This window comes from Mus pahari, chromosome 2 (assembly GCF_900095145.1).
Source record: "Mus pahari chromosome 2, PAHARI_EIJ_v1.1, whole genome shotgun sequence".
Classification (NCBI taxonomy): Eukaryota; Metazoa; Chordata; class Mammalia; order Rodentia; family Muridae; genus Mus; species Mus pahari.
The window spans coordinates 108654970-108681790 of NC_034591.1; the positions used below are offsets into that span (position 1 = coordinate 108654970).

A 26821-nucleotide genomic window follows, 5' to 3' on the forward strand; every position below is an offset into this window, starting at 1 on the left:
AGATCAAGGAAAATTGCCTCTCCTTTAGGCTCGGGGCTACATCATCCATCCATCCAGTAAGTGAGGCTTGATTCTGGGGGTGGAGGCTGGGGGGTGGTCATTCACTCAGTGGGTGTTTGTTGAATCCTGCTGTGTCCCAGGTGTCATCCTAGGTCCTAGGCCATATGTGTCATTTGAAGGCCATTTGAGAGGGACCCTTGGGTTTATTCCACATTCCATGTGGAGGCTGCTTTGCTCAGAGGGCAGCCTTGCGGTCTTTTCTCCTGCAGAGAGTGGCCTGGGACCCAGAGCTGGTAAGAAACAGTCTTTGTCTGGGACTCCTGGAGTGTGGAGACCCTGTGTCCTATCAGCTGTGGGTGGCATGTAACCTGGAGGACAGTGTCCAGGGGAGCGGTCTCATAATCAGCAGGGGCGCTGCGAGACACTGGGTACCTGGTTTCACAGCCATTTAGGCTGTAAGTACGTATGCTGCTTCCTTCCTGTGGCTCCTTCCCTACAGGGAGGGCCCCAGGGAGAGCGAGTGTGTGTAGCAGCAGACTAGCAGAGATGGCCAGAGGTCGGCACTTAAGTCTAGTTTCTGACTCCACAGACCCCAGCTCGGCTGTGTGACCCTGAGCAGAGTTAGAAGCCTCTTCTCCCGGAATTGTCCTAAAAGCCATGGACCTGCCTCTTCTTGAGAGCAGGGTTTTGCTTAAGCACCTGCTGCATACCAGCATCTTCTCTGTGTGTATACTGTAGTATGTGATCAGGTGTATCAGGGGACAGCACCTCCAGACCTTGGTATGGTATCAGACTTTTTTCTGTGGTATTTTCCTCATAAGCCATTCCAGCAAGATAGGTACTCTGGGTACCCTGTGCCCACACAGGACCCACTTTGCCTTTCTGAGTGTTATACCTTGAGAAAAATTTAGATAATATGTGGGGTATTTGTTGTTGTTTTTGTTGTTGTTGTTGATGATGATGGTGTTGTTGTTGTTGTTGCTGGTTTGGTTTGTTCTTTTGAGAAAGGACCTAACTATGTAGCCCTGGGTGACCTGGAACTCATAATCCTTCTGCCTCAGCTTGAGATACAAGTACATACCACCATTCCCAGCTAACAATCAGAGTTCTATCAAGGAAGCTAACACAGAGGGTGCTGGGAAGGGAGTCACGCCCACTTTACACACTGAGAGACACCTGGATTGGTTAGGTAACTTGACCAAGGGAATCATGCCCACTTTACACACTGAGAGAGGCCTGAATTGGTTAGAGAACTTGCCCAAGGGAATCACGCCCACTTTACACACTGAGAGAGGCCTGGATTGGTTAGAGAACTTGCCCAAGGTTAGCTGGTAGAAAGAGGCTGAGACTTGAACCCAGTGTTTGCCCCATAGTCAGAATTGAAGGTTGTAGTCTCAAGCATGGGTCATACAGGTGATCACTCCTCATTTAAAAATGTGTGTGTGTGTGTGTGCGCGTGCATGCGTGTGTGCGCACGTGCGTGCGTGGGTGTGGGTGTGCGTGCGTGCGTGTGTGCGCGTGTGTGTGCACGCGTGCGTGCGTGCGTGCGTGGGTGCGTGTGTGTGCGTGCGTGTGTGTGTGTGTGCACGTGCGTGCGTGGGTGTGGGTGTGTGCGTGGGTGTGTGCGCGCGTGTGTGCATGTGTGTGTGTGCGCGCGCGTGTGGGTATGGATGCGTGTGTGTGTGTGTGTGTGTGTGTGTGTGTGTGTGTGTGTGTGGTCAGAGAACAACTTGAAAGAGCCAATCCTTTCCTTCCACCATGCAGGTCCCATGCATGCAGGCCAGTTCAGCAGCCTTGGCAGCAAGTACCTTTTTCCTCAGCCAATTAAATCAGTCTCCATTTTACAGATGAGGAAACAGAGGCTCGGGGACTTGACTTGCTCATGGCCAGGCTGGAGTGAGCCTGAGGTCACCTATTAAGGATCCTGACTTTGGTTTTTTTTGTTTGTTTCTTTGTTTGTTTGGTTAGTTGGTTGTTTTTGTTTTTGGTTTTGTTTTTGGTTTTTGTTTTTGAGACAAAGTCACACTCTGTAGTCTAGGCTGGCCTGGAATTCATGATGTAGCCCGGGCTTGCCTCAAATTCAAGGCAGTCCTGTCTGTCTTAACCTCCCCAGTGTTGGAATGAAAATGAGCATTTTGTAGTTCATTTTGTCATGGTGCCAGAAACAGAACCCAGGGTCTTGCCCATGGTGGCTTAGCTGCCAAGTGGCCCCCAACCCCTGACCTCTTGCTCTCTTTCCCTAAAGGCGCAATGTGCTCAGCCTGTCCTCCGGAATCGACAACCCAGGCAGTCTGAAATGGGACCTCGCGCTCTGCCTCCTCTTAGTCTGGCTCGTCTGTTTTTTCTGCATCTGGAAGGGTGTTCGATCCACAGGCAAGGTGAGTGGACTCTGTCCCCTGCCTCGGGGACAGCCCCACTGCGGCCAGCTTCTCTTGAAGGCTGAAGTACCTTTCAGCGAGTCTTACCTGGACATAGGAGTGTTCTGACAAGACACACGCACACAGCCCTGTGTGGCCTCGTCTCTCACTGGGTAAAGACCCCAGGTGTCCCCTACCCACTGATCAGGAGCTTAGTGACCTTGTGACTGGCAGGCAACCAGGTGTCCCCACTGAGCTTCTGTCGCCAGCCACTGATGTCCACTGTTGGTGTGGTGAGCTAAGCTAGCAGAGCCAGAGGCCAGTGGTGGCCCTATTGCTGGCTTTGATGATCAGCCCACGATGTAGACCCTAACTTTGCAAAGTGATCTGGCAGCACCCAGAGTTTAAAAGAGATGCTGAAGCAGGACTACCCAGCTGCCCTGTATCACCGTCCTTGTACAGGGTGCAGAGCACCCTGATAATACTGAACCTCAGTCTGAAGGGAAGCCAGCCAGGCCTGGACCATTCCCTGCTAACATCTTCCATAGGACAAACAGAGAGAGGTAATGTGATGTTGGCTATTCTCTTAGGGACCTTGCCCACTGTGCTTCCTACTGCCCCATGGTCCTGGGAGTGTGCATAAGAGGTCAGGCAGCTTGTCTGAGAGGAGCCCCTCGCCTGAGTTGCCCCCTTGGCTGTTGAACAGTGAACTTGAGGGTTGAGATGAGGCATATCAAGACTCAGGTCTGCAGACCAATGGACCTGCCCTTCACGCTTGAGGAAGTAGCAATTGCCTTCTGCCCTCTGCCTCATTTTCCCACATAAAGCTAGTCTATCCAGGAGTGTCTGGGGGAACTCTGGTGCTAAGCATGCTGGAGAGAGTCAGTCGTGTTCAGTTGTGATGTCCTTTGGGCCTCTTGTGTGTGGATCCCGTTGTAGAAACAGAGTGAAGGGATCTACATGTTCAACATGTGTGGCTGGCTGGGAAGAGCTAGGAAGATGAGATGGGACACATGTGCCATTTATAGGGTGGCTGAGCTAAAGTGACTGTGGTAACTGAGCCAACAGGAGTAGGGGGTAGAGAGTTGAGTATCCGAAGAGGGTTGCACACAGAGGCAAATGGCCACTGTAAAAGGCCCTGGAGTGCATCTGGCCAGGATGTAGGGAACCCTTCAGTTTTATGGAGTAAGTTGATGTCTACAAGGCACAGTCAGCAATGTTTGAGACACAGCACACTACAAAGGGGACAGAGCCAAGGCCAAATGGGGGAGGGGGGTGCCAGGGTGTAGCTATGGCTACTGTGAAAACATGACTGGCCAGAGGCACCCCAACCTACCCTGAGCTATACCCCGCTTGTGAGGCACGTGTGGTTCCTAGAACAATAGCAGCCCTGATGGGTCAGAGAAGCCAAGACAAACAGCTCCGTGGACTTTCTCCAGCTCAGTGCTGAGAGGCCTTCAGAGGCCGGCCGGCCGCCTGCCCGCCTACCCCATCTAGAGGCCCACCCGCTGGCTGGCTTCAGCTTCCAGCCCTGGCTGCACACCAGATGTGGCCAAGTTTGTTTCTGTGGCTAATTTAGTCCAGGAGACGGGAGGGTGATGGATAGAGGACCCGAGTTCAGGTGCTTGGCTTTTCTTTCCTGGCCTTTCTAACGCTCTGAGGGTCTGAAACAGGTCCCAGGATGAATGTCATTTTCACTTATTCAACTAACCAGGTAGCTGGAATACTCACATGGCACCTCCATGCTGGTGACAGCTCATTTAATCCCCCTGAAGTTCTCTGAACCTGTACAATTGAAACTGCGGTTCAGGGAGCTTAACGAACATTCCCCAACGCTACATAGCTTTTCGGTGACCAGACTGGGATTTGAACTCAGGCAATTCCCTCTCCCACCTCTCAGTCTCATCCTCGTGCTGGCTGGCAGGTGCAGGGAGTCAGAAGCCTGGCATATTCCTGCTTGCTCTCACAAGGAGACAGGCTGTTGATGGTCACCCTGGAACGACCTGGACCTGTGTGTGGCTGGGTCTGTGGTCACACTCCAGGACAGCCTGTCTTGTCAGAAACAGAGCAGAATGGGGCAGACAGGGCTAGTTCTGGGTTTGGATTCAGCTCTGTCCATTATAAATGGAATGACTTTACAAATACCTCTTACCTGCTCAGCCTCAGTTTCTCTTGGTGTAATGTGAGTGATCGAATGAGCTTGCTGGCCAGGCCATCTGCTCCCAAGTAAAGCTAAGTCCCAGGAGACTGGAAGCCAGCTCCGTCTTGCAACCCACCAACCCCCAGAGGACCAGGGATGAGGTGCCCCCTAAGCCTCCGTTTCCCACAAGGCTTCTGGCCCTGTTCTGAAGGATCAGCAACGGGAGTGGAAAAATACCACGTCCCACAGCAAGGCCTACTGGGCCACAGTCAGGGGCCCAAGGTGGCGCCTGGCACCAGCTGCTCCCTAGAGGATCCCGAGGGACAGTCACGGAAAAGTTGAGAGAATGGCTCTCGGGCTCATCCAAGGAGTAGCAAAGGCTACAAAGCAAGGGTAACTTTTTCTAGAGAGACGGCTGGGTAAGTGTGATGAGGGGGTGTGTGTGGCAGCAACAGTAATGCTCTCAAAGAAAAGTACTTGGCCTAGATCAGATCCCACCTCTGAACACCTCCTTCTGACTGGGGACTCCAGGCAGGTGACATGGCTGGTATTTGCTCACAAGGGAAGGGGCATGTAACGGCTCATCCAGGTATTGGTGAGTATTAAGTAAGTTCATAGCACCATGATGGGCACATAGTAGGCTTATTAAAGAGGCAATTGGGGGAGCCCTCCCCCACACCAGTGAGCCCACCAGTGCATCTGGTCACAATCCACTTACTCTGAAGTGTTTGTAGCCCTCTGGGGAACCCTGTGGCACGCCTGTCTAAGGTCATTGTTTACCAGTTTGGGTGTGGCTTTGCAGGGCCTCAGAGAGGGGACCTGGTGGGGGGGTGGGGGGTAGGGTGGGGGAGTAGGGCTGCCTAGCCACAGGAAGGGAGGGGACAGGAGGATTTTCTTTCTTTTATACTTTTAGTGGCTTCCTGATTGGCCTTTGTCCCAGGTGTCTGTCAGTCCATCACAAAAGAAACAAGGGTGGCTGGGGACCCAGATGCTTAGAGGAAGATAAAAGGCATCCAGGGGAGGGGTGGCAGGCAGGAGAGGGCCCTCCTTTAGCCCTGCCACCACCCCACCGTCTGGGCTGTTAAGTGTTTCCAAACACTCCCTGAAGACCTCGGTAGAGGGTGAGGTCAGAGTTCCCCCCTGGAAGCCTCAGCCACAGTTGCCAACTGGGAGGTAGGACAGATGACTGCTGAACTCCAACTGACCCTCTGGGCCAGTCTATCTCCTTATCTTAGCCTCAGAGCTGGGGACCTAAGCCTATCCAGTCCACGTCTCTCCCCTACAAGTGGGGAAGGGTAGTGATACTAGTTTCCAGCCACTGTGCTTGAGGTCCTCTCCCAAGGGGCTTGACCTCCTAGAACGGATAGCCTCCCTCAGGCCTTCTACCTAAAGGCCAACTGCCCTGCAGTGGGGTGGCCAAACAGCTCATAGGGCCAGGCAGAGGGTATTATTACCCATCTCTTCCTCATCCCAACCCTGGCCTGCTGTAACACCCAGTGTGATCCCATGGGTCTCCTGTAAGCTGGCAACCTGCTGGGCCTTTCCCATTCCTGCCCACATCTCAAGTCACTGTCAAGCAGGCTGTATGTCTTGACAATACAGATCCTCACCCATCCCTGGATAAGGGCTGCTGTGACTCTTGTCCTCATTGTATATGAGAAGAAACCCAGAGAGAGTGACCAACATGGCCTGCATCTCAGAATTGGAGCAGACCCCTTGTCTCACTATGTATCCCCAGGAAGGCCTTGAACACATCTGCCTCGGCCTCCCTCCTGGGTGCTGGGATTACAGATGTGCACCTACACCTGCTTCTTTTTTTTTTTTTTTTAAATATGTGTCGGTATGTTGCCTAAATATTATGTGTGCCTGGTATCAGAGATGACCAGAGATGTCAGGTCCTTTGCAACTGGATTTTCAAATGGTTCTAAGCTGCCACGTGGATGCTGGGAGTCAATCTTGGGTCCTTTGCAAAAGCAGCCAGGCCTCTTAGCCACGGCGTCATCTCTCTCCAGCCCTTTCTTTACTCTCGCCCCCCACCCCACCCCCTGTGTTATACTAACAGTTGTCATGCTAGCCGATGTGTGCTGAGTGCCATGTGACAGCCCAATGTGACCACGGGCTGAGTCGTTGCCTACGCCCCTGATAGTTGACCCACTCTGTATGTTGTCTGTATTTTTTTTCTCCGAGTGCGTCATCTCTTCAAAGGGTGGGCATGCTTTCCGTCTTGCCTGCTTTGTAAAATTCTGAGCCTGAATGGGCTATGTGAATTATCCACAGGATTTTTTTTTAATCTTTAAGATAGACCCTTATGTCATATTTAGGTAAGGTGACAGAGGGTCAGGGGTCAAGCACCACACCAAAGATGGCACAGCAAGTGGGACCAGTGTGTCTCTAGGGTCCTTGCTATACCAAGGGCAACCACGTGCCTCTGAGAGAAGAGGATGGCCCACACTTCACTGCGGCAAGCACACTCACAAACCCACCCGACACCTTTTCGCCCACAGGTTGTCTACTTCACTGCTACTTTCCCGTTTGCCATGCTTCTGGTGCTGCTGGTCCGTGGACTGACCCTGCCAGGTGCTGGCGAGGGCATCAAATTCTACCTGTACCCTGACATCAGCCGCCTTGGGGACCCACAGGTACAGCAGGGTGGGGTCCCTCATCCCAAGGCCCTGTATAAACCGGTGGTGTGCATAGGGTACAGGTGGCCATGTTTCCTCTGGCTCTTTGATGCCCATGTGTAGCCAAACATCACTGCCTGGTACTAACCTCCTGGCCAGTAGTGGCTTGCAGTCCTTCCGAGCTACAGTGCAATCACTCCTTGCTAAGGCGAGGAAGGGCCTCTGTTCCAGCCTCATCAGGACCAGAGACTCAGTGTTTAGAATACCATCCTCAGATAGGATCAATGGTGCTCTGAAGGTTAAGGGGGTCAAATTGTAAGTCCCCCTGTCTCAGCACATAGCTGAGGAGTGTTAGAGTTGATGAAACCTCTGGAGGCTTTTGTGTGCCCTTTGAGACCTTTGTCCCAGGCTCCCAAGCCCCCGGGAAGCAGTTGAAAATTGGAGCAGAGCAGGGTTGGTGGCCAGCCTGAGCTGTAAGCTGGGAAGGCAGGCTTGCTGCCTTCCAGAGCTACAAGCCATGATCCCTGGAGAAGTAAAGAATACCTTGCGTTCTAACTTAGGTCCCGGACTAAGCCATCACAGCCGTCAAAGCCACCTTGGTGTGCTTGAAGTGGACTGTGATGACTTAGGAATAGACTGAAAGACTGCTCTTTACTGAGTGTGGAAAGTTGTTCAGAGGGGCAGGGTAGGCTAGGGGCCCATTCTGTAGATAAGAAAAGCAAGGTTTCAGGAGTGGTACTGGTCACTCCAGAGTTAGAGGCCTTAACTGTTGCAGGAAGATGAGGGTCTTCCTCTGGGGTTCTAGATCTGCCCTCTGGGGTTCCTTGCAGCTCATCTGTGTAGACATTGTCCTGGTTGGTCACCCCAGGCAACCACCCTAATGCTCCTCCGTTCTTCAGGTGTGGATCGACGCTGGAACTCAGATATTCTTTTCCTACGCAATCTGCCTGGGGGCCATGACCTCACTGGGAAGCTATAACAAGTACAAGTATAACTCGTACAGGCAAGTGTCGCGCTGGCGGGCCCGGTGGACTTTAGAAATGATGATTAAAGAAAAAAAAAAAAAAGAGAAGTAGGGAGCGTGGCTTCCTTGTGTTGTGATTAACTTACCCCCTGACGTGTGTGTAACTTAGGGACTGTATGCTGCTGGGATGCCTGAACAGTGGTACCAGTTTTGTGTCTGGCTTCGCAATTTTTTCCATCCTGGGCTTCATGGCACAAGAGCAAGGGGTGGACATTGCTGATGTGGCTGAGTCAGGTACGGTGGTGTCGGTGGCAGTGGTGGTGGGCACTGCCACCTAGTGTGTAAGATGAGTACTGCAGGCATGGAGCCAGACCCCAGGGGGATGGAGGGAGCCTGGCTTTTACATAGACATCCCCTCTCCCCCCAAGATGTGCTCCCATACCTGAGTACAAAGGCTACAGTTACAGGTCCTCAGTGCATTCTGGCCCACTGAAGGTGGGAGGAGCAAAAGGGCGGTTGAGATGGAACTTGGTGGCTGTTTTAGTTGTGGTCTTCCAGCCCCCAACACTTCCCCAGCAACCGCTGGCTTTAGCCATGGAAGTTGCTTTTCTAATAAGGCCCAGGTCAGCCACAGCTAGCACACCAATCACCAGCGCTGCTGACATCTCAGCCTTGGTTTCTGTGGTTTGCATTTGGCACCTGGCGGGCTCCAATGCCAAGCCGATCCACTCTTGAGTCCTTCCTGTCTATGTTCCAAACCTCACCCCTCCCAGCCTCTACCACAGTCACCAGGAGCAAGAGGGCAGGGGAGAAACATCGCTCAGAGGCCATGGCAGAGCCGATTTGGGAGTAGGATATGAGGACACTGTTGCCTTTGGGGAGATGGGGCCCTGTCGGTCCCATGTTGCTACTCAAGATGCCAACATTCACAGAATGGATGGCCGATCTTAGGGTCAGGGGCTCTGCGCAGAGTGGGGTTCTTCCTTAGCAACATGGGATCCAGAACTCCAGCAAAGAAGGTTCTGGAACATGGTCTTGATTCCTACTACCTCATCACAGTATTTTAGAGGTCTAGGCTTGAGTCGCCCTGTAGTGAATGGGGTTCTGGGGTGGATATCACCAGGGGCCACCTCTTCACCCCCTTCTCTTGCAGGGTGGTCAGGTGTTATCTAACCTAATTACTCACAGTCCCTCTGGGGCTTCTAGAGGCTGCCAAGGGCCCTGGGTTGGGTCTTCCTTCAGGCCACAGAGATGGGGTGAGATAGGGAAGACTGTCCTTCATTATTCTAGGTGTTTTTTTTTTTTTTTTTTTTTTTGTTTTATGGTTTCTAGGTCTTCTTTAGAATTCTAGGTGTTTTTTTTTTTTTTTTTTTTTTTTGCAGACCAGGGCGGGTACCCTAAGTCCCTGCCATTCTCTTCCCTTGATCTCCTTATGTTTGAGACTTAAGGTCATGCCCCAGTTCTCTGCTCCTAATCCTTGGTATTGGAAGGTCTGAAGGTACCTTGATACTTTGTATCTAGATCGTCTAGATATTCATGTCTCAGCTGAGGTCAGGCTTGTGTGGGTCGGGGCAGGCTAGGCTCCTAGGCAATGTATCTGGATGCTGAGTCTCCAACCCACTACACGTCTGGAGAGCCATCCCATGTGGCCATCTCACTGGATCCTCTGACCTCAGGGACTATTCATCCTCTGTCCGCTGCTGGAACACAACGCAACCCCCTCCTCCAGTGTGAACACCACACTGCACACATATCTATTTCACTGTGTCCCAGTTGGACACTCAGAAGAACTATTTGCCCATTCTTAGAAGCTCCAAAGGCAGGGAAGGGCCTGAGGGCACAGGATCTCAATCACAGCCTCTTGTGTTGGAAGTTGTTTAGCAAGGGGCCCTGTACCTCTTCCAGCCCCTCTGCAAATGTCCCATGCAAAGTGATTCCCAACCTGTAACTGGGTTCTACCAAAAACACAGAGGAAACGTGTTACGGGAGAAAGATGGGGTCCACCAAAGAGATCTCTTTGCACAATGGGCATTTTCACGCAGTGCATGTAGTCAGTCCGAGTGTTTTTTTTTTTTTTTCTTTCATCCACTTCAAAGACCTCGTCCACGCTCCTTCCCCACAGTGATGTATGAGCAGCCAGCACAGCAAGAGAGACGGTGACGCTTAAGATTTTTTTTTTTTTTTTTTTTGGCAAGCACCGTAACAAAGAAAAGTGCACTTGGACGAGGGTATTGCACAGCAAAGGGAAGCCCAGACAGAACATGGCGTGCTTCACTCGGGGCATCCCAGCAGTCTAAGTATTCTCGGCTTCTCCCCGCCCAGGTCCGCTGTGGTTGTAGAGGAGGGCGCTTGGCCGCTCTCCTGAGGCTGGTTTGAGAAAAATCTAAAGTGAAGGACAGAAAGAAGTGACCTGATTCTGTTCACAGGGCCTGGTGCGGAGGGTTGGGGGTACACCACATTTTACATCTGTCTTGTCGTTGGCTAGTCCTGATTGCTCATTCTTGGGGTGGACAAGGCAGGTCCAGAGCTTTGAACTTTAGGGGGAGCCGAATGCTTTTGGTTCTAACTCGAGTTCAAGTGTGTTTCATGATGTCCCGGGTGGGAGGTGCGTGTTCTGAGCCCCCTCCTCTCAATCTTGCTCATCCAAGCAGCTTTCAGCTTGGTAAGCAGCCGCACCCGTTCCCCTCACAGAATCTTCTAGGATCACCTTCTAGCAATGACTCAGTGGCTGCCCCGGGTCGTTGTTTCAATAGGGTTTCTCATTTCTCAGGCTGAGCAAACCTCATTACAGGACTTGTCCTCCCCCACCACACTTGGGGTTGTTGATGCTTGACTGAGTGAATTTTTTTTTTTTTTCAAAATTGGTTTGTTTTTGTGGACTCTTTCCCCACCCCCACCCCCAACTTAAGCCAGTCATTCAGTTTTGGTGATTGTTTGACGTCTGCTTTAAAGTGTAAAACATCTCCAGCAATCTGGCCCGGATTTCTTCTTGATTGGCTTGTTTTGTTTCTCGTAGTTTATTTTTACTTTAGTCTGTCAGCCCTCACATGGGCCCAGTCCCAGCTAGCTAATCTCTCCCAGGAGTCTGTTTGTGGGGGGTATTTGCAAGCAGGAGATATTTGTGTTCAAAGGACCCCCGTGTGAGTCACTCAGAGTGGGCGGAGCTCTTGTCCCCTTTGCCTCTGAGTCTGGCCAGAGCCGTTTTTTTCTGGGCAGTGGTATCCACTTCCAAGAATCAGAACATAAGGATCCTGGGGCTACCTGACCCTCATATCTCAGTTAGGGGAAACTGATGCCCCCAAATATATATATAGAGGAAGTGGTGGATGAGGACTGAGATGTGGCTAGTTTCCTGGGCCTAGGCACCTCCCTTCAGTGCCAGGCCTGGCTACTTTTACCTTGCCTTGTGTGAACTTGGGTCCTGTAGGGGACAGAGGCCCCATAGGCATGTCCTTGAAGAGCCATTTACCCTGTGGGGCATCTAAATGCTTTTTTTTCCCCTTTCCATTCAAACAGTGTTTTAGCCATTAACTCAAAAACAGAAACGGTTCTTTGCAAAAGAGGGTTTTATGAATCAGATAACCACAACTTTCCTTCCAGCCAATGTCAATGTGCCGCTTTGGTGTGTAAGGGGAGGGTCCTACTTTCCTACTGGCTGCCTGAGCCCCAGATTCAGCCCCCACTCCCTGCCCCTAGGATCCCGTGTCTATACGGGTTTAGATTCACTTGAGAGGAAGCCATGTGCTGGGTAGGAGACAGATGCTCACATGGGGCCCCTCCCGAGCCCCACTGGTCTCCTTCTCTGGCTCCTCCTGCATTTTGGGCTTAGGTGATTCCCCCCCTCTCCCTACTCAGATGTGAGTGTTCTGTGAGGCCCAGGGTTTCCGAGTAGCTTGGTGCTGATGTGTGTTCTCCTGTGTCCCCCTCCCCGTTTCTCTCCCTCAGGTCCTGGCTTGGCCTTCATTGCCTACCCAAAAGCTGTAACCATGATGCCGCTGCCCACCTTTTGGTCCATTCTGTTTTTCATTATGCTCCTCTTGCTTGGACTGGACAGCCAGGTACGTGTATGTGGGGCTGTGGCGCTCGTGTGGGCAGCCTCACTGTGACAAGCCATCCTGACCGAAGCTGAGGCATGTTCAGACCCTTCCCCCTCAAGCTCCCACCTCAGGGGCTTCAACCTGGTTCCCTCAGGGCCCTGGGTTGAAAAAGGCCTCAGCCCAGCATTTGGAGGAGACCCTTCACCCCAACACTCAAGGCTGTTACCCCCAAGCAAGGAGATGAGGGCCGTGGTTAAGGTCAAACTATAAGTGAGAAAGAGAAAGCTGTGACCCAGAGGTACAGGTGTCAGAGCCTGTGTCAATCATTGCCTGGGCCTCCACAGTCTGTCCAGAAAAGATAAACCACATTTGGGAGACTGCTTTTGGTTCAGGCCAGCTTGTCCCCCCTCCTCTAATTGCTATACCATCTGCCTGATCTGTCCTTCCCAGTTTATTTCTTGGATGGAATCCAAGGTGTCACATGGACCAAACATGTACTCTACCCCGAGCCATGCCCCAGCCCCATGCTAGGGTTTCACAAGAGGCAGTTCACTACTAGGGAGTGTTGGTGACAGCCAGCCTGCATCTAGCTCAGGAGAGGTAACACACTCAGTGTGACAATGGCCACATCCGTCTCTCTTTACTCTGAGCCTCAGTTTCCTCATCCTGGCTAATGGGTACAATTTGTAAAGCACGAGGCTCAGTGCCAGGTATAGAGAATTCAGGTGCCTATGAGATTCATGGGGGCTTGTGTGTCCCTTTCTTTGAGGTGAGTGTCTTTTTGAGGGGTATTTTTGAAACTCCAGGAGGGAGACTTTGGTGTGTGCCGGGCAGGTGGTCATGGGCTCAGGCCAGCTAGAGAGCCTGGGAAGGCAGAGACTCCTGTGTGGTGTGGGTTTTGAGTCCAGCTACCCCAGGAAAAGTTCATGAAATGGAAGTAGGCTGTGAGATGATCCAAGGCTCCTCATCACCCTTCCTAAGGGTATGACCTCCAATGGCCCTGACAGGATGGGTCCCTGGGGACTCAGAGCCAGTGGAGGTGAATGAGTCCAGAGAGGGGAGGCAGCTAGCAAGGTCAGGAACACAGTGTAAGTCTGGGCAGCCAAGGGAGTCAGATAAACAGAGGAGACAGTGAAAACCTCTCCAAACCAGAAAAACAGATCCTTGCCGAGTTGGTGACCAGCAGACGCCTTTGTAAACAAGCAAGGCTCTGTTAATGATTCTTGCTTGACCCTGGGAGCAGACCCCATGCAGGGCCTTTTAGTGGCTTTTAGAACATCTTCCAGGCTCAGAGGGGAAGAAGAAAACAAAAACACAAGTTAATAAGTGGCTAAGCGTGACATATCTGCCGGGGCTCCAAACAGGGCTTACAGGCTCACAAGTGGCCAGGAGTGGGGGGACCTGGGCTCAGTGCAGGATGTGTGACTCCCATCTGAGCCACAGGCTGAGTGGAGGGTCTTGGGGGGCTGTGAAAGCTTACCTTGGGGTGCCCCTCTTTACCCTGTTTATACATTGGGGCTCTTAAGGATTGGTATGTAAATGACCCAATGGTATCATCACCCAAGTACAAGTGGGCAACAAAAGAGGAGGCAGCTGGTCTCCAGTCATGGTTTACAGAACATGGAGAAATAGAGCTTTGGAGAAGCCAGCCCCACAATGGGGGGAGAGAGAGAGAGAGAGAGAGAGAGAGAGAGAGAGAGAGAGAGAGAGAGAGAGTCCCACTGTGTGAGATGCCACCATATGCTTGGGGCTACATGGCCATTTTTTTTTTCCCCATGTACAGCTCATTTGGCATTGATCTCCCAGCCCCGTACCAGGAGTTTGCTTTCTTTGCAGTGCTGGACATCGGATCCAGGGCTTTGCCCAGGATAGACGATGCTCTTCCCTAGCCCACTGCATCCAGATGTTTATGCATTAGCTCCTGTCCCTGCCACTCTCCTGCCTCGGTGTCACTGGTGCCTTTCTGCAGGCAGCCAGAGAAACTATTTCAGTTCTGGGTTGTAGCCTTTCGGCTTAACTCATTGTGTAGCTTGGCACTGGGGCTGCCAGTTAGCCACAACTCAGTTGCTTTTCAGGTTCAAATCCCCCTTGGGCACATCAGTCAGAGGTCATGAGGTCTACCCTCTCTCAGAGCCCTGCTTAAGAACCTCTTGGTCATCTTGCCCCTGAATTCTGGTCTCAGAGTGCCAGTACCTTTGGGCACATGAAAGGGATTTTCTCTCTGTTCCTTAGGGCGCAGGAAAGGGGTCTTCTCTCTGATCGTGTCCATTCTTGCACACTCCCTCACCATCTCCCAAAGGCCTCCATAGTTGGATCTTTTTCGTGGGAATGCCAGGGGAACGTCTGTCCCCAACCCATTTTGTCTTTTTATTTCAAGATGGCATTTCGTGTAGAGCAGGCTGGCCTCAAATTCAGTCAGGTCTGACTCTGAAAATGTCCTAGCCTTCTGCCTCTATCTCCCAATTGCTGGGATTACAGGCATGTATGGCTGTACCTGGTTATGCAGTGCTGTGGAACTAACCCTGGGCCTTTGCCTGCTGGCTGAGCACTCTGCCAGCGTTTATATGCTCAACCTTTAGCATTTTAATGTTTCAGTGACTCAGAGCAGTCTGGGTGAGGCCCCTCTAGTTTAAGTACTTTTGTGTCCCTCAACCCCTCCCCCCCCAATACTGCCAAGACCTGTTACAAACTTGTGTATCCGTGCCTAAAGACTGATAACTAGGAATGTTGTTGCCAGTATCATTGGTTGGGTGAAAGGTGATGTATTTAGAGAGCGCAGTTTTATGCTACTGTTAAAAGGCAAGATAGATCTTTGTGTAGGGACATAGCACAGTTTCCAAGATAAATCATTAGGTACAAGATTGAAAAGATGTAGAGAGACTGATAATCATCCTAGAGCATGATGTATGTGTGTGTGTGTGTGTGTGTGTGTGTGTGTGTGTGTGTGTGTGTGTTCTTAAATGTTCCAGAATTTTCTTTGTCTAGAACCAATGGATTTTGGATCCCAGGATTTCTGGTGAGGTTAAGCCACCACATGAGCCAAACCTGAATTACCTTTAGTGCTCTGGATGGGGAAACTGAGTCCAGGCTTTGCCCAGTGTCTCCCAACTGGTTAATGCAAAGGGTTGACCTTAGCATGCTATGGCCGAGCAGTCCCTGTGAAAGGCTGGGCTAGGCTAGGCATTCATTGCTTTAATGTGTGTAGCATCAGCCCTGGCAAAGGAGAGAGGCTGTCATGGCCACACCCTTCCCCCCCAGGCGTGTCCAGGCAGAGAGCTGGCCCTGGCTTCCTAGAGAGTCTCTAGTGATAAGGGTGGGAATGGCCCCAGTACAGACATAACCCTGAGTTGCTTGGACCACAGACCACAGTGGCTGCCTGCACAGCTCAGGGTCTGGCGACATGGATTTCCAGGTGGGTCTCGTGAGAGGTAGCCTAGCCCTCCTCCTGAGCTCCAGGCCTGTGTTGAGCCCCCTTACCCTTTTTTCTCTCTCTCTCCCTCCTGCCCTCAGTTTGTTGAAGTCGAAGGACAGATCACATCCTTGGTTGATCTTTACCCGTCCTTCCTAAGGAAGGGTTATCGTCGGGAAATCTTCATAGCCATCTTGTGTAGCATCAGCTACCTGCTGGGGCTGACGATGGTGACGGAGGTAGGTGGCCGCTACTCTGGGGGGCTGTGAGGTTTCCCCTTCCTACTTAGGATTTCTCAAGGCCACAGGGGAGGCCACTGTTGGGAGAGGGGCCTGAGGGAGGTGAGAGGGTCCCCCTTACCACACCTCCTTTGGGTTGGCCCCCAATCCCCATTCTGTCCAGCTCTCAAACGATCATGCAGCGTCCCCCATATTCCCTTTCTGAGATGTTGTGGTCAAACCAAGATTGTGGCACTTGCTTGTCAAGTGCTCCACCATTTGTGTGGGTATCTGCCGAGGAGAGCATTCCCTCTTCCCAGAGAGCAGGGGCCATACTTTAGGAGGAAAGGAAGCCAGGAGCAAAAGGGAACAGAAAGGTTGAAGGTTAGAAGTTTCAGTGGCTGGAAAAAGGGCCGATAAGAGAGCATGAGCCTGGGGTCCCCCAGAGTATGCTATCCTGCCCCCGGGACGCTGGCATGCCTGAGGTCTCTAGGAGAAGGTTGTGAGTCACTACCCAAACAAACCCTATTCAAGCTTTCTCTTTACCAAAATAGAAACTTTTAGGGAACTGCTTGAAAGAACCATCCGTCTGTGGCTGTAAAGATGTCTCGGGGGTTAAGAGCACCAGTTGCTCTTCTGGAGGACCTAGGTTCAATTCCCAGCACCCACATGGCTACTCACAACGGTAGCTCTACTCCTGGGAATCCAACATATACCTGGTCTACAGACACACCTGTAGGCAGAATATCTAGTCACATAAAATAAAAATAAACGCTATAAAGCATTAAGACTATCCCTCTAAAGTCAGAGAGCTTCTCTACTCACCAAGCACAGGTTCCCATGACTTGGCCACACTTGGTTTTAGGACATCCTGTATGTAGACTTCTGTGACCCTTTGGGTTGCTTAGATGTGTTAAACTCTTCCCAACTCTGTGTGTTTTGTCAAACATGAAGTCGAATTTGTTATAACTGGCCTTGAACTCTCAACAATTCACCTGTCTAGACTTCCAGAGGGTTTGTTGTAAGGCTATGAGCCACCACATTTGGCCCTGAATATTTTTCCCTTTGTTTCTTTTCTTTTCTTTTCTTTTCTTTTCTTTTCTTTTCTTTTCTTTTCTTTTCTTTTCTTTTCTTTTCTCTTCTCTTCTCTTCTCTTTTCTCTTCTCTTCTCTTTCTCTCTCTTTTTAAAAGTACCTGTATTTGGTCCTCCTAGCTTTTGCCAATTTTTCTTTGGAATTAAAAAAAAAGTATTGATTTACCATAGCTCTTTATATATGGGGAATTGGAGACCCTATAACAAACCAACTTTATCCTTGATTTTTTTTTTCCCTTCACAGGGTGGCATGTATGTGTTTCAACTCTTTGACTACTATGCAGCTAGTGGTGTATGCCTTTTGTGGGTTGCATTCTTTGAATGTTTTGTTATTGCCTGGATATATGGTGAGTATACATGTTTGCACATCCGTTTTCTAGCTGTTCACTTGGGCAGAGAATATAATGGAAAAGTTTCCCTTGTCTGGAATATTCACTTCAGGGCACTCCTTGAGCACATCATAGATAATCCCACTGAAGGCACAAGATGTGAACATGTTGCTCTAAATATAACAGTGTCACCTCAGAACCTAGGGTGACCTACTCTTTGGCCCAGAAATGGTCCATTTTGATCTCTTAGAGAGCTGGGATTGGCCATGCTAAGACGTGGGCTCTTGTCTAAGACTTCCAGCAAAATGCAGGTACCCAGCTGCACTGAATGTCACATGGCCATGCTTGGTGTGGAGACACAGGCCCAGTGGTTGAGATGGTGACCCCAGCTGCGTTGTTTCCCGGGGCTTTTCTGGCTTTGGCCACCATGTCACCGGGGACCCACTGCTATCTCTTGTAGGCGGTGATAACTTATATGACGGTATTGAGGACATGATTGGCTATCGGCCTGGGCCCTGGATGAAGTACAGCTGGGCTGTCATCACTCCAGCTCTTTGTGTTGTAAGTCTCACCTGAGTGTGACATTTTCACCTTGTGATCTCTTGCGTTCTGTGGCGTTCTGTGGGCTCTGGTAAAGCCAGCTTCAGCTATACCTGGGACAGTGGGGGCTGTCTGCTCTAGGTTGCCTTGGTTGCGTAGGGTTTTGTAGGACCAATAGGAGTGTGTGAAGAAGAGGAAGCAGGAGGGGCAGTGCCAGGCTGTTGTCCTCTGCCCGCCACCTTGGGGCTGGTCTTGCTGCTTACATGGGTGCTTTCCCGAGACTCGGCTTGTGAGTACCACCGAGCTTTCGCGGCGGAGCCTGGCCAACGCCCTAGGGATCCCTGTGCTGCTGTTCCTGGTCAGCACCTTGGGGAGTCCAGATGTCCGTTGCTTTAAAATCAGCGCTTAGCGATTAACAGGTCCCCTCTCCTGTGACCTCTACTCCCAGACTAGACCAAGGGGACATGCTGATTGACTCCTCTGTCTGGGCCTCAGGTTTTTCACCTCACCTTGTCACCTCTGTGACAAGGATACCCTGATGTGCAGGTGACAGTTGAGAATCTGATGAGCCTGTTTGTGGCTCTTGGCACACGCATCTCCCGACAAAGTCGAGAGACTGCAAAACATCAACGGGAGGCCCAACCCAGGTAGAGTTGCTGTCAGCTGGGGGCACAGGCCTGTACGCCTGTCTTTGTTCACAGCAGGCTTGTGCCTGGGGTCCCTCTCACGCTGACCTCCAATTTCCTGTCCTCTAGGCCAGTGGTGGTCTGCATTCTGGTGGCAGAATGAGGCCCCCTGCTGGGAAGCCTAGGTAGAGGCCAGAGTCACCCACCTCTGGGGCTCACTCTGCGGAAGCCGAAGCTGTCTAGGCAGAAAGCAACAGAGAAGGGTAGGCCCCGCGGGCCACCCGTCCCCACCATGCACCACTGTCTCCCATCAGACCTGGTTTTAGGCAGTAAAGTAGTGGATTGGTTTTTTTGTTTTTGTTTTTGTTTTTTTGCCATGGCACTCCCTGGGTTGCCTCCTTTTCTGAGGAGAAGGATACAGAGGACAGTTCCTCCAGAGCCAGAGCCCCTCCTCTCAAAGGCAATGGTAGACTCTGCACAGCTTTGGGGTTCAGGACTCACCCCACCATTCTCTTCAGGACCCTTCAGGACCAAGGCCAGGTCTACATCCTGTCACTGGACTGGACCAGTGTGCCAAGATAATGGCATTTAGGCCGCTGGCTGCCCCCGCTCTCATCCTTGCCTTTGGCATTTATTGTGCACCTGCTGTGTATGTCTAGACCCATATCTGGTGTTAAAAGGGAGGTGCTCTAGAGTGGTAGTTCTTACACACACACACACACACACACACACACACACACACACACACACATACCCGCCTTTCACTGGGGTTGCCTGAGACCACTGGAGAACACAGACTTTTACACGATGAGTCTTAAGAGTACCACGATTATAGTTGTGAAGTAACAACAAAAATTATTTCATGGCTGGGGGTCACCACAACACGAAGAACCTGTACTAAAGGGTTACAGTATCAGGAAGGTTGAGAACCACTGCTCCAGAGGGAGGGGAACAGCCGAACTCTGGGTATCAGAGCCGCATTGCTTCTGGAGGGAAAAGCTGGGGCCCGGGTGAGTAAGGCCAGCACACTGGAGTGGAAGTCAGGTGAACATATGAGGGAAAGAGGAGGGGCAGGAGGAAGTGGCCTTTGTTAAGGGCCTGGGCACTTGCGAAAGAGCTGGGAAAAGCCCTGAGGTGTGGAGGTAGATGAAAAAGGGAGGGGTCGGCTACCAGCTGACCTGGGGAGGGAGGGGATGGTGAGCAGGTGACTTGGTCAGATTTGCTCTGGAAAGATCCATAAGGCACCATACCACTCCATCTCCATAGTGAGGATAGAGGAGAGGCCCTGCCCCAGATATAAAGTCTACACTGCTCTCAGATGCCTACGGACCCTCTGACTGCCCCGTCTCTCCACAGGGATGTTTCGTCTTCTCGCTTGTCAAGTATGTCCCCCTGACCTACAACAAAATGTACCGGTACCCTGATTGGGCAATTGGGCTGGGCTGGGGCCTGGCCCTTTCCTCCATGCTGTGTATCCCCTTGGTCATTGTCATCCTCCTCTGCCGGACGGAGGGACCGCTCCGTGTGGTGAGCACGGGGCATGGGCCGTGGGAGTGTCGGTTTCTGTGTGACGTTAGGCAGGATGCTCGCCCTTTCTGAATCCCAGGTTTTCTCTCACCCCGTGAAAGGCAGGAGAGCCAAGGCAGGGGTATGCAGTGGGCAGACAGACAGGTGCCACTCACATTGGAGAAGGCTTTGTGGTGACATTTAAAGTGGGCCGTGAACTTAAGAGGAATGTGCCCGATATAGTGTGAGGTAGAGTGTGGTCCTGGTGTGGGGTACAGAGAGTCAGTCGCTAGGCTAGAGAGGGGACAGAGACCTCATGTGCCAAGTTAGAGGCTGTGGGAATCTCTGTTCTGAGTCAGGGCAGGAGATAAATTCTGGAGAGGAAGCCCAGCACTGCCCAACCGTGCTACCCTCTGCTGGGGTGTGCCATCACCTCTGCCCTGCTCCCAACCTCTGTGACTGCCTGTCTCCTCATGGTGCCCCCTCCCTTCCCCCAGCCTCCTCAGGAATTCTTCCCACAATGTGGGAGCCTCCAGGCCTGGCAGTCCCCTGCTCTTTCCGTGAAATCCCTTTCTCAGAATCCACTTTAACCTTTGCCCCTGGGCCAGCTCCAAGGCCCCACCGTTTTTATTTTGGGCTGTTTTTATTCTCTTAGAAAAAGAATCTGGAGCCAGGATGTCCTGGGGCCCTGGCTCCCCCTCGAGCTGGCCCAGGCTTCCTCCTGTGGAGGGGGCTGTGTTGGCTGTGGAGACCAGGAAGGAGCCAGGGCATCAGGGCTTCCCTAGAGGGTAGAGGAGTGGGGATGGGACTCCAGCTCTTCCACCTCTGTTGTTGGTGCTGAAACAGTCACAGGCCTGCTCTGAGCCAACTCCGGTCACCCTCGAAGTTTATTAGTACCCACACGTGACTTAGTTGGACTTGCAGGAGTCTTTAGAGGTATGCTCTGGCTATAGGGTCTCTTGAAAACCTGATGGTTTTGTTGTGGTGGCGGTTGTGGTGTTGTTACTTTGGGTTTTGAGACAGGATTTAAATCTGTAGCCCAAGCTGGCCTAGAACTCACTCAAGTCCAAGTTGGCCTCAAGCCTCCCCAGTGCTGGGGTTCTGGGTAGAAGCCCCACTGCCTGGCTTAAAGCCCCATTTTAAGAGGTTGGTTTGGCCTGTGTGCACAGATTTGTTCAGAGTGAGCTGCTGGGGGAGGCAGGAGCAGCTGGGAAGGATGTTTCCCCACAGCTAGAAAGAGCCCCAGCCCTGCTGGCAGCACAAGCTATCCTGGTACCCTCTGAATCGTGAGGTAGCAAGGGGCATATCAGCATCTCCAACCCAACCAGGGTTCCAGACCAGGCTGTGCCTCCCAAAAGACAGCATGGTGGCTGCCAGTGTGGGTAAGATGTCCCACTTTGCATATGGAGAGCAGAGTTCCAATGCAAGGGGGGCCGGCCTGCATGCTAGGTCGATGGGGAGGAGTCTACCTGCTCAAAGCAGCACAGATGTTTGTGGGAGGGGCATGACCTGGAGTTACCTGGTCTTGTGTTTGTCTCCCCCCCCCCCCCAAGAATGTGGAAATGTGGATTCTCCAGTGAGATGATGTCTTTTTAAATCAGCCGCTTCTCCCAGGGCCTTTGACAGTGCCAGGGAGAACACCAGGCCTGGCACATGCAGGCTTGAAGCAGCTCTCCCAGTTGTAATTTGCCATGGTTGGATGTAAATACCTAGAAGGGCCTTTTGTTCCCTTCTTGTCTTTTTTTAAACTGCTGGCCCGTTTCAGTCTGAGCAGACACCCAACAGGAAGTGGGCAGGAGGCAGAGGTGGGAGCCAAGTTCCACTCCCACTCTGCTAGGGACTTCCTAGCACAGGGCTCTTCCCTCCTCAGTTCCAGGATCAGTCACCACACTGAGAGAGAGGCCTAGGCTCTATGGCTAGAGTGTCTGAGAATTTCCCTGTAGTCTCCTATCTGAAAGGGCAGATTCCACCCTGCAGTGGGCTCCCAGGCCCAACCCTCCAGGAGAAGGAACTCCCTGGGAGGAACTGTCTCAGGAAGGTTCCGGGAGACCAAGGAGTACAAATTTCTTCTTGGGGGCGGGGCCTGGAGGAGAGGAAAGGTTATGTCAGTTTTCCAACTCTTAAGGCCTACTGTAGAAGCAGAAAGTCAGAGAAACCAGGGAGAATACAGGGGTTGGCTGGGAAAAATCACTCCCTTGTGAAAAGATCCACAAAAGGGCCAGAAAGGGTGGCAGATGCCTGGGAGGGTCTGGAGGTGGGTGGGAAGGACCCTCCCTAATCCGTTCCTGATCTCCTCCTCTTTCTTCTGCAGAGAATCAAATACCTGATAACCCCCAGGGAGCCCAACCGCTGGGCTGTGGAGCGTGAAGGGGCCACACCCTTTCACTCCCGAGCTACCCTCATGAACGGCGCACTCATGAAACCCAGTCACGTCATTGTGGAGACCATGATGTGAGGTCCGGGCCATGTGACAGGCGCCGCTTTCCTGCTGTTTACTAACGTTAGATTCTCATAGGACCAGGTTTACAGAGCTTTATATTTGTACTAGGATTTTTTTTTTTTAATTGTCACAGAAAATGTTACTCTATGTGTGTGTGTATGTGTACCGTGTGTGTCTGTGTCTGTATATGTGTATTTTGTTTTGTTTGGGGGATATTTTGTACAAAGAGAAAACCCATAGGCCTATGTCCTAGGGAGAGGATGGACTTTCATATTGATTTCGATGTATTTTATGGGAACTTGGTAAACTTTTCTTGTATTTTTTTTTTAACATATAACTATATATACTTAGAGTCTGTCATACACTTTGCCACTTGAATTGGTCTTGCCAGCAATGGATCTCGTTTTTCAAAAGCAATTCTTCGGTGCTTATACAGCTGGCAGAAAGTTCTGCCCAAAAACAAATGAAAAAAAGAGAAAGAAAAAAAAAACGAAATGCTGGGTGGAATTTTCCTATGATGGTGGATACATCTTCAAGAATGGTGTAGTCCCTTCTGAGCTGGTTCAGGAGGAAGAACACAGCTGAGGAGAGGGAGCCCCCCCCCCCCAACTAGCTGAACAGACCTGAGGGGCAGGGCTGTGGAGAGAGCCTCACTCTTTCTCGGCCAACAAGAAAGATGCCAAACTACTGGCCCACCCTCAGCCTGAATGATAGATCTCAGAGCAGCTGAAGCGGTTGCACCAGGGCCAAACGCCTGCCCTCATACTTGGAAGACATGGTGGGACTGTCTGAACCACCGTGGGTGTGAGAGGCAGGGATGGGACCGTCTGAATGTCTGGTGAGGATGTGGCTGGGGTCTGGGAGCCTCTGCAGGCGTAGGCAGAATCGCTGTCCTTTCTTGAACACTCAGTATGGCTGCCCAAAGCCAGTCCACAGGAGCTGCTGGGGCTTCAGAGTGGGGTCACACTCAGGAAGTGTCTTCGATATTTGAGTGGAGTTATGGTGGGTGGTGACCAGAGTATCCCCCAAGAAGAATGTATTTTGGTGAGGGCTGGGGGTGGGGGAGGCCAGTGGACCAAATGATATTAGCAGCTCAGGAGGGTGAGTGTACCCCAGGCTTGCAAGTGTACCCCAGGAGGGTACTTTTCTTCCTGGCCTCTTGACAAACTCTTGTTAAAGATGCCACCCCGGAACCATCCAGCTCCCAGCAAGGAGTGCTCCAAGTGGCTGTAGACCCTGGATCTTAAAGGATCTGAGTTCAAGTACAGACCCAACTTGGTAGTGACCTCAGATGATTTCCAAGCCACTGCATTGGCTGTTGGACAGGCGTTTGCCCCCAGGGGACAGCAGAGGGAAGACAAGGGGACGGGTTGTTTTTTTTTTTTGTCTGTTGAAGCCATCTCCATAGAGATGAGGTCAGTACTCCAGAGCTGCTCGATGTCAGGCAAGGCAGCTTCTGAACCAGGAGAGGGCGCTACACCTTCACCCCAGCCTCCACTGGGCCCAACTGTGCCATCCCGAACTTCTTTGACAAATGTACACACATTTTTTTTCTGTCTCCAAAGCAATGTACTCTGCCAAGTGACCCTCTAATCCTCTTCCAGTGGCTGTTGACTCAGCCACCATGATTGTACTGTGTTCCTGTTGTCCTGTGTATTTCTGGTTGCTCTTGTGTTATTTTGAGTGTCTGGAGTTCTCCTTCCCCAATTTTACCAACCTGTAATGTACCCTGGTTTTCTTTCGTTCAACGGAACCTTAAAAGTAACCACTGTGGGTGACTGAAAGACAGGTGAAGTGTAAGGGAGAGGGGGGGCTCGTCCAGCTGTGGCAACGTCTGTGGTCATGCCCGTCTACCCTACCCCCAACCCCCACCAGGCACGCCCCTCTGGCGAGCCTTCAGTATTTTGGGTTGGCAGACAAATGGCACCATTCTGGAAATGGCCTGAGAAAGGCTTTTTTTAATCATTCCCAGATCGAATTCTAGACCAAAGACACAGCGGGCCAAGTCCCCAGGCCCTGCCTGGATTTGGCAGGCCAGCCGCCTCCCGAGCCCACTCCCCAGCAGTGTCCCCTCACCTGTCTTCAGTGGCCCCCACTCTCACCCTGCCCCCACCCTGATGACCCTTATTGTGATGCTTGTCTTTTCACGTCTGCATGTAAGTAACATTTTGAAGTAGAGCTCGTGACTCTGGTCCACCTGCCTCCTGGAGAGAGGGCTAAGCTGTTCACTAACCAGCCCTTGCCTGGAACAGGCCAAATCCTGGCCTGCCTGTCAGATGGAGACAGGAAGCAAGGGACATTGCCTGGTTTAGATGAGGACATTAGGTGGGCCCAGGAGACCCTGGGAGATGTTATTTGGTCCTAAGAATGATGTGACCTCCTAAGTGGAGGGTCCTTGCTGGACACTGTGGGCAGCCCCAGAGGGCCCCATCCAAGGCACTTATGTAATCAGGAGAATAGGCCTAGCATGGGGACTTACACTGTGAGCTAAGTGGAACTGGACATTTGAGTCATTTGTAGCTTCAGGCTCTCCAAGACTTAGTAGAGGGAAGGCAGGACCAGGGCATTGTCTAAGTAAACTGTCAAGCCTTCCCTGTCAACCAAAGGCCAGAGCTGATGAGGACCCTTGCCCCATATTCATGGCGCACAGAGCAATACCCCATGTGCCCGTCCTCGCCGTCCTGCTCACCCAGGCCCTGTGCCACCCTTTCTTCCTTTCTCCTCCAAAGCCTTTGGGAACTAGGAATTGATACACCTTCCTCTCAAATTGTACCACAGGAAACTGAGGGCCAAAGACATCGCTAGTGTGAAGAGCCTTAGCTAGGTGTATGGGCAGGCCTTTGACCTCCATGTAGCCCAAGGCTATGCAGGAAGTACTTGAGAGGATTTCTTTTCCCTCTCTGCCTCTGGCCTCCAGTCCTCACCTCAGCTCCATACCCTACTGTGGAAAGCCACGCAGACCGTGGCAAACGCACGAGGAGAAAGTAGCATGCGCCCCCCCCTCCCCTGCACAGGAAGGGGCTTTCTCTATCACAGGGTGTCACCGTCATGGCCGACAGCATTCCAGCCCTGCCCCTCAGGACGGGGCAATGCTCTAGCAACCAGTCTAACAGGTGCCAGCCCAGTTCCTCTCTCCAAGATGCAGACATAAGCCAGGAAGGCACCTTAGAGAAGGCCCCTCACAGTCCCACTCAAACCTGAGACCCCGGTCCCTATGGACACTGTAAATACCTCTGTGTGCACACCCCCTCCTTCATCAAGCCCCAAACCACACACACAACAAAACCCAGATACTCCAAGATGGAGAGAGGGGCATCCCGGAAGCCAGAGCAGTGCTCCCTCCCCTCCTCCATCTGATTTCCTAGGAGTCAGGCCTTCCCAGGAAACTGGCTGTCCATGCTCTCTGGGAGGGAGGAGTGGTGTCATTGTCATTGCAGGCATGTTCTGGCATGTTCCCCGAAGGACAGAGCATCTTGTTATATATTTGGCTTCAAAACGAGATGGTAGTTCCATTTTCTTTTTTTAAAACAATTAATCTTTCCAATCCCTAACAACTGTGACTGTATTTAGCACAAGAGAAAAGCTGAGAACGTGGGTTTTGCCTCCTTCAGAAATATGTCTGGTTCATCAGGACATTTTTTAAAAACTTCAAAATATTTTTAAGATATTTTAAACTTTTGTAAAAAACAAAAACCAAAAAAGAAAAAAAAAGAAAAACAAACGCACACACACAAACACACACATACACACAAAAAGAAAAAAAACCTGAAACCAACCAAGAAGGGGAGGAGCGTTTGTGTTTGAAGGATCCTTGGTGTGTGACCTGTCTTGCAGTATACAAGCTCTGTGTATGTTTAATTACAACAACCCCGCATTTTGCAGGGTTTCGGTTTTTTTTTTCCTCTTTTGCTTTTTAGATGAATATGTATATTGATATTTTAAATCCATCTTTGCTTTTTTTAGAGGAGTTTATAATCACCTTGTAACACAACAATAAACATTTCCTTTTTAAAATCCAAGAACGTCTGGTGTGTTTTGGAGTGGCCGGTTCACCTCTACATTTTGGCAAGCCCTTTACAGTTTATAAAGGGATTTCACTGGGGGTGGAGAGCTGGCTCAGCCGTTAAGAGCATTTGCTGACCTTGATTTTTTGTCAGACACTAGCTTGGGGCTGGCTAATTAGAACAGGCTGGTCTGGGAGTCCCAGGGATTCACTCTCTTCTCCCCAGCTATGAGATTGCAAGAACTGTTGCACCTGGCCTTTGGTATTGGTCTGTGCAGTGCCCACAGAGACTGAAAGAGAGCATCAGAGCCTGGAAGACAGAGGTAACAGGTAGTTGTGAGCTGCCTCTGGGGGTGCTGGAAACCAAACCCGATCTCCTGGGAAAGCGGCAAGAGCTTCCAACCACTACAGTGTTCCCTAGGCCCCGCCTGACACTTAAACATGGGTTTTGGTCAAACTTGGTACTTATAAGCCAAGCATATCACCCGGACTGGGCCACCGCCACCCACAGCCTGGTGCTGTGAAACAAAGCAGGAGC

At 51.4% G+C, this 26821-nt stretch overlaps 1 protein-coding gene across 2 annotated transcripts in view; it reads left to right on the forward strand.

Annotated features, from left to right (window-relative positions):
* The window catches only part of Slc6a6 (solute carrier family 6 member 6), a 75054-nt gene extending 48755 nt beyond the window's left edge, over positions 1-26299 (forward strand). For both annotated transcript variants that reach the window (XM_021188845.1, XM_029535398.1), the window contains 10 exons: positions 2246-2378; positions 7002-7136; positions 8018-8121; positions 8252-8376; positions 12028-12140; positions 15630-15767; positions 17084-17186; positions 17629-17729; positions 19691-19861; positions 22152-26299. In XM_021188845.1, the coding sequence (XP_021044504.1) occupies positions 2246-2378; positions 7002-7136; positions 8018-8121; positions 8252-8376; positions 12028-12140; positions 15630-15767; positions 17084-17186; positions 17629-17729; positions 19691-19861; positions 22152-22295 (1267 nt within the window). In that variant the 3' untranslated portion in view covers positions 22296-26299. The remainder of the gene's footprint in view (positions 1-2245; positions 2379-7001; positions 7137-8017; positions 8122-8251; positions 8377-12027; positions 12141-15629; positions 15768-17083; positions 17187-17628; positions 17730-19690; positions 19862-22151) is intronic.
* The last annotated feature ends 522 nt before the right edge of the window (positions 26300-26821 follow it).